Source organism: Somniosus microcephalus, chromosome 3, assembly GCF_052327205.1.
Source record: "Somniosus microcephalus isolate GS21.2 chromosome 3, FLI_Smic_1.0, whole genome shotgun sequence".
NCBI lineage: Eukaryota > Metazoa > Chordata > Chondrichthyes > Squaliformes > Somniosidae > Somniosus > Somniosus microcephalus.
The window spans coordinates 284,668,852-284,681,052 of record NC_140989.1 but is presented as its reverse complement, the minus strand read 5'-3'; the positions used below and the strand labels follow the sequence as shown (position 1 = coordinate 284,681,052).

General features: G+C 43.8%; 1 protein-coding gene across 3 annotated transcripts in view; it reads right to left on the bottom strand.

Annotated features, from left to right (window-relative positions):
• Positions 1-12,201, bottom strand: part of alg6 (ALG6 alpha-1,3-glucosyltransferase) — a 64,259-nt gene that overhangs the window by 28,778 nt on the left and 23,280 nt on the right. For all 3 annotated transcript variants that reach the window (XM_085982686.1, XM_085982685.1, XM_085982687.1), the window contains exons 8-9: positions 10,564-10,699; positions 3,444-3,529 (exon numbers count right to left, since the gene is read on the bottom strand). In XM_085982686.1, coding sequence (XP_085838812.1) covers positions 3,444-3,529; positions 10,564-10,699 — 222 coding nt within the window. The remainder of the gene's footprint in view (positions 1-3,443; positions 3,530-10,563; positions 10,700-12,201) is intronic.

Sequence of the window (12,201 nt, the reverse complement as noted above, 5' to 3'; positions counted from 1 at the left end):
CACTACACAGTTACCCACAGATCCGACCAAAGAACACACCCGCCAACTCAACAGACTGATCAAGACCTTCGATCCAGACCTTCAAAGCATCCTACGCACTCTCATCCCACGTACTCCCCACGTGGGAGACTTCTACTGCCTCCCAAAGATACACAAAGCCAACACACCCGGACGTCCTATCGTATCAGGCAACAGAACCCTTTGAGAGAACCTCTCTGGATACGTCGAGGGCATCCTGAAACCCATCGTACAGGGAACCCCCAGCTTCTGTCGTGACACTACAGACTTCTTACAGAAACTCAGCACCCACGGACCAGTTGAACCAGGAACACTCCTCGCCACGATGGATGTCTCGGCACTCTACACCAGCATCCCCCACGATGCCGGCATCGCTGCGACAGCCTCAGTACTCAACACCAACAGCAGCCAATCTCCAGACGCCATCCTACGACTTCATGCACAAGTTCGAGCAAGACTTCTTCGCTGCACAGGACCTCCAACCAACGCTATACACCAGATACATCGACGACATTTTCTTCCTATGGACCCACGGTGAAGAATCACTGAAAAGACTACACGATAACATCAACAAGTTCCATCCCACCATCAAACTCACCATGGACGACTCCTCAGAATCAGTTTCATTCTTGGACACATGAATCTCCATCAAAGACGGACACCTCAGCACTTCACTCTACTGCAAGCCCACGGACAACCTCATGACGCTCCACTTCTCCAGCTTCCACCCTAACCACGTTAAAGAAGCCATCCCCTATGGACAAGCCCTGCAAATACACAGGATCTGTTCAGACAAGGAGGAACGCGATGGACACCTACAGACGCTGAAAGACACCCTCGTAAGAACGGGATATGAGGCTCGGCTCGTCGATCGACAGTTCCGACGGGCCACAGTGAAAAATCGCATAGACCTCCTCAGAAGACAAACACGGGACACAACCAACAGAGTACCCTTCGTCGTCCAGTACTTCCCCGGAGCGGAGAAACTATGCCATGTTCTTCGCAGCCTTCAACATGTCATCGATGACGACGAACACCTCGCTAAGGCCATCCCCACGCCTCCACTACTCGCCTTCAAACAGCCGCCTAACCTCAAACAGACCATCGTTCGCAGCAAATTACCCAGCTTTCAGGAGAACAGCAACCACGACACCACACAACCCTGCCACAGCAACCTCTGCAAGACATGCCAGATCATCAACACAGATACCATCATCACACGTGAGGACACCACCCAAGTACATGGTACATACTCATGTGACTCGGCCAACGTTGTCTACCTCATATGTTGCAGGAAAGGATGCCCCGGAGCATGGTACATCGGCGAGACCATGCAGATACTGCGACAACAGATGAACGGACACCGCGCAACAATCGCCAGGCAGGAGTGTTCCCTCCCAGTCGGGGAACACTTCAGCAGTCAAGGACATTCAGCCTCCGATCTTCGGGTAAGCATTCTCCAAGGCGGCCTTCGAGACACACAACGCAAAATCGTCGAGCAGAAACTGATAGCCAAGTTCCGCACCCATGAGGATGGCCACAACCAGGATCTTGGGTTCATGTCACGCTACATGTAACCCCACCTGATGTAGGGTCATCCAGACTCGAGTCGTCGTTGGCTTGTTCTCTCCACACAGATGCGGCCGGACCTGCTGTGATTTCCAGCAAAAAAATGTGTTTTTTGTCTGTCTTTTTGTTTTTCATACAGACCCCAGCATCTGTAACATTTGACCCCTTGTGACCCCACCTCATTGTTCTTTGATGTAATGTTTTCCTGACTGACCTGTTTGGACACCATTTACACCTTTGATTGCTGTGATTATCTCTGCAGAGGTGTGATAAATGGCAGTTAGAAAGATTACCTGTAAACATCTGACATTATTCTCTGACTATATAAGCTGTGTTTTTATGCATCTCTCCACTTCACCCGACGAAAGAGCAGCGCTCCGAAAGCTTGTGATTTCAAATAAAGCTGTTGGACTATAACCTGGTGTTGTGTGATTTCTTACATTTGTCCACCCCAGTCCAACAGCGGCATCTCCACACTAAGGATAAGGGGTAATCCATTTAGGACAGAGATGAGGAGGAATTTCTTCCAGAGAGTGGTGAACCTGTGGAATTTTCTACCACAGAAGGCAGTTGAGGCCAATTCATTAAATATATTCAAGAAGGAGTTAGATATATTTCTTGAGGCTAAAGGGATCAAGGGATATGGGGAGAAGGCAGGGACAGGGTACTGAATTTGGATGATTAGCCATGATCTCATTGAATGGCGGAGCAGGCTCGAGGGGCCGAATGGCCTACTCCTGCTCCTATCTTCTATGTTTCTATTGGTTTTTACAGTGAGAACAGTGTGTAAATAGTTGACGTTCATGACAAATCACTGATTTCTAATGATTCCATCTGCAAATAATGTGGAGGAACAGGGTATCACTGACAGCAACTTTCAGTTTCCATGTTTAACTGCGCATGTGCGGACTCCAGAAGTTGCTGTCAGATTTACACAGTGATACCGGCGAGCACCGAGTCTCGCCGTCATTACAACTGCAAATTCTGGGCCATTGTATATTAATTACAATTACCTTAAAAATACCAAGCCATCAGCACAGAGGGATCTTGGTGTGCATGTCCACAGATCCTTGAAGGTAGCAGGATAGGTAGATAAGACGAAGATGGCATACAGGATACTTTCCTTTATTAGCTGAGGCATAGAATACAAGAGCAGGGAGGTTATGCTTGAACTGTATAAAACACGAGTCAGGCCACAGCTAGAGTGCTGTGTACAGCTCTGGTCGCCACATTACAGGAAAGATGTGATTGCATTAGAGAGAGGGTACATGGGAGATTTATGAGCATGTTGCCAGGACTTGAGAATTTTAGCTATGAGGAAAGATTGGATAGGCTGGGGTTGTTTTCTTTGAAGCAGAGGAGGCAGAGGAGAGATTTAATTGAGGTGTATAACATTATGAGGGGCCTATCTAGAATGGATAGGAAGGACTTATTTCCCGTAGCAGAGTTCAATAACCAGGGGCATAGATTTAAAGGAATTGGTAGAAGGTTTAGAGGGGAGTTGAGGCGAACTTTTTCCACCCAGAGGGTGGTGGGGATTTGGAACTCACTGCCTGAAAAGGTGGTAGAAGCAGGAACCCTCATCACGTTAAAAAAGTACTTGGATATGCACTTGAAGTGCCGTAACCTACAAGGCTACGGACCAAGAGCTGGAACGTGGGATTAAGCTGGATGTTTTTTTTTTCTTTTCCGGCCAGCACAGGCACGATGGGCCAAATGGCCTCCCTGCTATGCTGTAAATTTCTATGATTCTAATTGGGATTTGGGGGGGGGGGGGGGGGGTGGGCAGGTGGGAAAGAGGCAAACGATGAGATGTCTTAACTACACAAAATAATTCAACAGGGACAAAAGATTACCTGAGCCGAATCTGGGCCAGAGGTGATAAAACCTTCTTTACCTTCAGTATCACGGATAAACTGCACCACACATTTGCGACTTTATCCTATTTAGAAAACACATGCAAATAGTCATCTGACACAACATACAAATTGTTTCATTAAATACCTGTAGTCTTGGAAAATAGCAACAAGGATCAGAAAAAGACTGGGTTACATTCCAATTTTTAAACTACTTGTTAACCAGCTTCATCTCACCAGCGTCCACATTGCCGTGGTAGCCATTTGCTTACTTGGCTGCTCTGTCCACCAATATGGTGACTTACATGAAGTGTGGAACCCCGTGGACCATGCAGATTGTGCGCAGTACGTATATTGTGGCTATCATTTGCCAGCAAGTATGCACTTGAAATAAGGGAGATGGATATTGAAACCAGGCCTTCTAAAGGATGTAGAGAAGTTTTAGAGAAGAGCAATAAAGATGTTCTGGGATTTAAAACTCTAGGTTATGAAAAAAGGTTCAAAGAACTAAAATTGTTTTGTCAGAATAAGATTAGAAAGCATAGAATGAGAAAAGGCCATCCAATCCATCAAGCCCACTCCTTCCACACAGTACATGCAATCTATTCAATAATGGACTCTATTGCTCCCATTTAATTTTCTCAGGCATAAATATTCTGGAATATTTATCCATTCTGCTACTATCCACAGACAATATTATTTTCCCACTACACCCCTGCCCTCAGCAGCACAGGAACCAGTGACCCGTTATCCCATTCCCAACCAGATATTTATCTGGATCCATTGTGAAGGAGTTTATTCAGCCTTATCAGCTTTTGCTGAATCTGTTCCACATGATTGAAAACTATTGATAAACACGTTATTTAACTTAAAATTGTGAGTGCATTACTAGAGAAAACAAATACATTGCAAGAAAAACTAGAGATTAGAAAGATGTTTTTCTTACCCACAGAACTGTGAATATGCAGAACAGATGTCCAGCAAAAACAGAGTACTGTAACTTCTTTAAAAAGGGAGCTGGATAAATTCTGGTTAAAAATGGAATTGAGAATGATGATGAGATGAACAAATGGTGTATGAAATACAATAGTTCCTGTACTGCTTAGATCTTTGTGGTCAATGTGACCTATGGACAGGGTTGACTGATGTGGTTGCAATTTTACACCGATAGCCTGGTGTCTTTACTCAACTACCTTTGTTAGAGATTTCAGATTGTTCTTCTCAAAGGTTTTGCCTGTGGTTACTCAGCTCCTTCGAGAATTACTAAATTTGGAGAGTCCCTGACAGTGCATATTGTACATGGCTTGATAGGCTGAATGGCATTTTCTTGTTCCAATTAATGTTTTGGCTAATTCTTTTTTTCAAATATTTACTAAAGTTTGGTGGCCCTGCTGCAGAACTTAAAAAAGGTCCCTGCTTATATTCTCCCCTTTAATTTCTTAATATACCCCACTGAGCACAACAGTGCACACGCCACTCCATTATGTATTGTGGCCCTACTACCGTGTTAAGAGGGACAGACTAAGGAAACATCTAGCAGCCCAAAACCGGGCATCAATGAGACACTGTGGATTTTAAACAGCAGCAGAACTGTAGAACACCACAATCTATAACCTCATGGCCCAACATATGCCTGGATCATGTCCCTTCTCAATCTTCTTTAATGAAAACAATTTTAGTTCTGCGAGTCTCTCCACATATTGTTCACCGTTGTTTTCTTTATGGTGGTTATTGAGTCACATAATTGGACCAGGAAAGTGGAAGTTCAACCAACTCTAATATCTGTGTCTGTGCTTTCATGTCTCCACACTCTACCAACCACTAAGTTGAGATGATGTAATGGTCTGGGATGCAGCCTTCTGCAGGAGGGCCAGAGGTGTACTGCCGTCCTTTCTGCTCCTCACCAATGAAATGGTGCTGTGAAACATTCCACCCAGCTGCGCAGCAACGCTTAACTATAGAGGTCAGTGGAGGCTGAATATTGGAGTAGTGAAGCTGGAATTCAGACTCAAGCTCTCCAAATACAACTCGAATCCTCTGCGACTGGAGCACCCAGGGAATAATACAATACTTTACTTGCTGCTATTGGGCAACAATGTTAATTGTAAACTATGCAAGTACCAGAAAAACAGAGTTAATATCTTAATTTTCTAATATCTGTAAAGGTTACAACTAAACTATGCAATAGCACAGACTAGTGGTCATTCACAGAAAATGTGTCCACTTGGCGGTCACGTCTCTAACCTGGAATATCAAAATAGGCCATAACAAAGGAAAATCTAATTAGTATTTTTCTTATTAAAAAACCCAAGTGTTTTTGGCAGTAACAAGACTGCAAAGAGTAAGAGAGGCGACAAGGTAAATCTAGTATTGATAAGGTGACGCCAAGCTTGGTGATTGGAAGGGGAAGGAAAGACTGAGGGAGGTAAAGGCTTCCACAGTTTTGAAATTTAAAGAATGAGCTAGAGTTTACTGTGCAATGAATCTTCATTTTAACATGATGAGAATGTAGGGAGGAGGAAGAGCTTGTGAGCAACATTTCTGGAGCGTAGAGAAAATGTGAAAGTTCAGAGAAACACGAAGATCAATAAAATAGGGAGACAAGAAGACTGCAATGGAAAGAAAGTTTGGAAACTGGAGGCGAGAGAAGGGCCTAGTGGTTACAACGGCATACAGGTGAATCCAACGTGTACAAATTAATAAAGCTCAGACATTAAACTCATCACAAAGTCCATTAATACAGCAACTGGGAAAACAATTCCAACATACAGCTTTTCTCCTGGCTCCCATAATGGTAGATTTCTACATTTTTCTCTGCACACATCTCATCACATTTGAAAGAGTTTATCACGATGGTGCCTGCAGAGTTTAATAATAACTAGCACAAATGCACATGCAGTTCCTCTCCTAGATCTACAGCAAAAGCCCAGAGGCTTTCGCCGAAAAAAACTGAGCTTTTGTTGCGTCCCCAATTGGCCCAACTAGTTTATCCAATGAGTGCGGAGCAATGCAAACCAGGAAGATCCCAGGTTTGATTCCTAAGCGTGAGGAGTCAGCTGATATCAGCCAGGGAAGCACTAGCAGTCCTCCAATTGACTTTGGTGCCACTGGTTAGGGAGAGAAGAGTTGGCCAGGGTTCTTGCTCCAAATCACTGGACAGTAGTCATGTGGATTGAGGATGAGGATTGGACTCCGTTGTGATGCCCCTCTGGTCAAACACCTTGTTGACACCACAATAGTGAGATTGCACATGAATGCCCAGTTGAGTGCAGTACCAGTCGGTGACTGGCACCTATAGAAGTGTACACCAGAAAGTAGTTAACACCTTCCAGAGAAGAGGGAAGAGGAGAAAACCGACGAGTTTAAAATAAAGAACAGTAGGTCTTCCGATAGATTGGACACCTTGATCTCATAACGTGAAGGACACAATGAAAAAAGCACATTTCCTCAGTCTGCAAAAGAAACAGGAATAATCTCCGCCCTCAAAATAAGCAGTTCTTTTCCTCTACTTCCAGAAATAAAGAAGGGACTTGCTTTTAATCAAAACATAAGAATTAGGTGCAGGAGCAGGCCATACGGCCCCTCGAGCCTGCTCCGCCATTCAATAAGATCATGGATGATCTTTGACCTCAGTTCCACTTTCCCACCCGATCCCCGTATCCCTTGATTGACCTAGAGTCCAAAAATCTATCGCAGCCTTGAATATACTCAACGATTGAGCATCCACAGTCTAAACACGAGCAGTGTACAAAGAAAAACAGTTGCGATTTAGACTTTTCTTCTTCCTGATTTTGTGTTTTAACCTTAATCTTTCTCTTAACTGGATTTTTTCATCTTATTTTGCATTGTCCAGTATTAATTGCTCTCTCCGTTCAAAGCATGCTACTCTTCTTTTACCCCCTTACTGGTCCCTGCAGCGCCATGCATCTACTAGAGCTGAGAATGTAGGGCAAATGGCCTCTATCGATACATCTATTGATTGGACACCAAGTGATGTGCAAGACTGAAGTGGTGAAGCCTCTTGGCATTTGCTTGGCTCCCCACTGTAGCTCCACAACCAAGAACAGGAACTCAGCAGTGTGGGAGAAATCAAAATCATGTCCCACGATGCGTCTCTGGGCTCTAGGTTTCAGGCCAGATGGACAAAGAAAGGCAATGAAGTTAAAAAAGCAAAACTTGCCTAAAAGATAGCCCCATAAGAAAAGCAAACAAAATGATCAAAGTTCTGGAGCAGCAAAGGTGCTTCAACTGCTCCAAAGATGGGATATTGAAAAGGGTAGGAGAAAAGGGAGGAAAACAATGCTGGAAAGTGCACGTACCTGTAGGTTGAGATTGGGCTCAGCTGTGATATCTAGATGTTGCAGCAATGTAAATCATGACAGCGGTCAGAATGGTGTGTGTTTTAACAGCCCAGGAACAAGCTGATTTAGTTAAGTGATCAAGTGCCCAAGACTATAAAGAGCAGTGTCTGTTATGCAGGATTTAATGCAGCACATAATCTAGACTTTAAAAAAAAATTAGTTTAATGTGGGCGTCGCTGGCAAGGTCAGCATTTATTACCCATCCTAATTGCCCTCGAGAAGGTGATGGTGAGCCGCCTTCTTGAACCGCTGCAGTCCGTGTGGTGAAGGTACTGACACTTCACTGCTGTATTGACCAAGTGCTGCATTGTTGATGGTGCTATCTTTTGAAGAGGAATTCAAACCAAAGTCTCCTCTGCCTGTTCCAGTGAATATTAATGCTCCCATGGCACCATCTGATGAACAGCAAGTACTCCGAGTGTCCTTGCCAACATTCCTCCCCAACCCAACACCACCAGAAGTAGATCAACTGGTCATTCATCTCACTGCTGTGAGAGAGAGATTTTGCAGCACGCAAAATGATTGCTACTCTTGCCTGGACAACAATGGTCAATGTACTTCGAAGTCATTATATGTGCAGCACCTTTGAGATATACAAGAGATGTGATAAAGTGTTCTGTAATTGAAAATAATTTTTTAACTTTCTTGAATAGGCATTAAAATAAAATTCCTGCCTGAATCCACACACTCCTGTTCCAAGCCTTCTGCAAGACAGCTAAAAAGTTAGACACACCTTAGTTGATTAAAACATGGTCTTGTAAATGTTTTTTCTTTAACCCATCACCCTGTCAAGTGGTACCAGGTTTGAAGCCAAGTGCAAAAGAATGCTGTAACAAGTTGTTTAATCTTTTAACACTAAAAAATCTTTTCATTCAAAGCAATTATCTACATGAATGAACTATTTATATAGATTTGCTGCATTACCATATTTATTGCATACTGATATTAAATGGAATATTAAGAACTTATAACCAAAGCTGTCTCAATGACTCAGTGAATAAATGCTCTTCCCAATATGTTGCTGGGCCATGTAGACCAAGAATCTGCAGGTTCAATCCCTGATCTTAGCTGAGGCACAGTGGAGGGGCTACAATTGGTTTGGGCAGGCAGGTGGGGAAATCTTGCTTCCAATTGCCAAGACGGATGCATGGGATGGAGGAGGGGGATTCTTGCTTCCAATTTCTGCCAGTGAATCCAGTGTAAAGTACTTGTATGTCAATGTAGAATGAGTATAGGAATGGGCTTGGATAGAATACCACAACCAGTTAAATAGCCTGTTGACATTTAATGTCTAGACTCACACTTGGAAGATACCGGAAGGTGGCCAACACCTGTGGAACCATAAGCCAGCATGAATTGGCAACTTCAGGAGAAGGAGGAGAAGCTAATTATGTAAAAAAAAAACTTCCAACCTTCTAGTCATAGATAACTGCTTTAAGAAACTGTACACTTGAACTTTGCCCCCACCCCTGCAGTTAAAAGCACCCCATTTACTATACAGAAAGGAAGACAAAAGCTACAAATACATGGAGCCCACCAACAACTAAAGCACTCCCACTCTGCCATGTACAGGTAGTGAGGTGGTTCCGGCATCATTAGAGCAAATTAAAAAACCCTATCTAAATAAGATTTTGAAATAGACTTGCACGTGCAAAATGGCTCCCATTCATTCAGTTGTTTCAGAAAACATTTGAAGACTATATATTTTTTGCATTGCGCCTGTTGCTGGGGAATTCCACAGGCGAGTGATGCTGAAACCCGTTGCTACCTGCATGGACCGGAACAAGTTAGTTTCAGTCACTCAGGCTGACGGTCACAAATTTGTTTTGCCGCCTGCACCTTTGATTTCAGCAAAGCTATTGTTTACAGTGCACCAAACACCAAAGTCTGGTGTGAGTCTCCAACATGCACAGCCGTGTCAGTGGCAACAAGACTGTGGTGTTTACAATGCAAGTGCACCGCCAATTTCAAGGGTTAAGTTTGGGGCAGATTCGTTCTATAAATGAGCTGTGGATGGCTGTGATATCAGTATCAAGAATGCAATATTCGATACCTCTGTTCAGGACAGGAAATAGAAACGGCAGAGACAGTTGTCAATGTTACAACTGGAGGAGACATAACTTCACACGCAAGCCTGCCACACCCCAGACTGATGGAACCATTTCCCTCGTACATGGCACAGATAGAATATCTGCCCTGAATTTGATGAGGACACAGAGAAAGGTTAGAAGGTTAACACTTGATGCATTCTACAAACAAACTGAACAAGATATCAATTTTATAGCTCATCATGTAATTTACACTTATCAGCATATTTTTTTAAAACAGCAATTGGAGATGGCCAACATGTCACACTCAACTCGTAGAGTGCTTACGCTAACAATTTCTCAAGTTCATCCTCACCCATGACCTAATAAGTCATCCGCTGCAGACTTCTAAGCTGATGCTGAGCTAATATTATCGGTGAAATGTTAGTCAGGAAGATTTCCTGATGAACTTGGTGCCAGGTGAGGACACTGGGCTCTGTGGCTGAGGTTTAGTTGGATAATTGGACTCCCGACCTTTGTTCAATTATTAAAATGCCTTTTTCCCCCAACATTCCCAGTGTTTCAGCCAAGCTTGTGCATATATCAAAGATGTTTCATGGCTTGAAATTACTGACAGCTGCTACAATCTCAAAGTTTAATACTGTACATAAACATTTATAATTAAACAAACATGATCAGTAATATCACTTGAAACTCATTTTCCAAACATACCTCAAACAGGCCACGATCAACTGGAAAAAGCCGTTGAAGCACTTGCAGGGACTGCTGCAAGCTGGGGAGGAAGGGCAGCCAGCAGCAAGCAAATGAAACCAGCACAATGAGGGCAATTTTGATCAACCGTATCATCCTGTAACAGAAGAGAAGAGGTATGTTTTCTTGAGCAGCAAGGCTCACTTCCACCTCTCTAGCATTGATTTTCTTTTTATTCATTCACAGGATGTGGGCATCAGCATTTACTGCCCATCCCTAATTAGAACATAAGTAGGAGGAGCAGGAGTAGGCCATACAGCCCCTTGGGCCTGCTCCGCCATTCAATGGGATCATGGCTGATCCGAACCTAGACTCACGTCCACTTCCCTGCCCGCTCCCCGTAACCCCTAATTCCCTTATCAGCTAGGAAACTGTCTATCTCCGTTTTAAATTTATTTAATGTTGCAGCTTCCACAGCTCTCCGAGGTAGCAAATTCCATAGATTTACTACCCTCTGAGTGAAGAAGTTTCTCCTCATCTCAGTTTTGAAACGGCAGCCCCTTATTCTAAGATTATGCCCCCTAGTTCTAGTCTCACCCATCAGTGGAAACATCCTCCCCGCAACCACCCAATCAAGCCCCCTCACAATCTTATATGTTTCGATAAGATCGCCTCTCATTCTTCTGAATTCCAATGAGTAGAGGCCCAACCTACTCAACTTTTCCTCACAAGTCAACCCCCTCATCTCCAGAATCAACCGAGTGAACCTTCTCTGAACCGCCTCGAGAGCAAGTATATCTTTTCTTAAATATGGAAACCAAAACTGTACGCAATATTCCAGGTGTGGTCTCACCAGTACCCTGTATAGCTGAAGCAAGACTCCATCCCCCTTGCAATAAAAGCCAAGATTCCATTGGCCTTCCTGATCACCTGCTGTACCTACATACTAACCTTCTGTGTTTCATGCACCAGGACCCCCAGATCCCTTTGTACTGTAGCACTTTGCAGTTTCTCTCCATTTAGATAACTTGCCCCCAAGAGGCTTGCTAGGCCATTTCAGAGGGCAGTTAAGAATCAACCACATTGCTGGAGTCACATATAGGCCAAATTTCCTTACCTAAAAAAGGGACATTAGTGAACCAGATGGGTTTTTACAACAATCTGGTAGTTACATGGTCACCATTTCGGATACTAGCTTTTTATTCCAGATTTATTTAACTGAATTTAAATTTAAATTCCCCAGCTGCCATGGTGGGATTTGAACTCATGTCTCCAGACTATTAGTCCAGGCCTCAATTACAAGTCCAGTAATATTACCACTATGCTACCATTGCCGGTAGCAAAATGAAATGGGAATGAAGCCAAATGTTACATAGCACCGTATTTGCTCTCAACCTCTCCTGAGGGCGCAGAGAGTTTCATAATGTCAGCAGTCCTCCAGAATTCTCGCCTGGGTGGCTTTCTTCACGAGTGAGCATCAGTGGGCTAATCAGCTACAGAGGCTATCGCAGTGGACCCACATCCTGTCCTCAATCGATATCTACACACGTGGACTTTCCAGCAGGGGACACTGGATAGTGATCGTAGGCAAGAACTCTGGCTAATATTCCCCCCCTCTATAGCCCAAAAAATGTGGAAGCCAGCTGCAGCACCTCTACC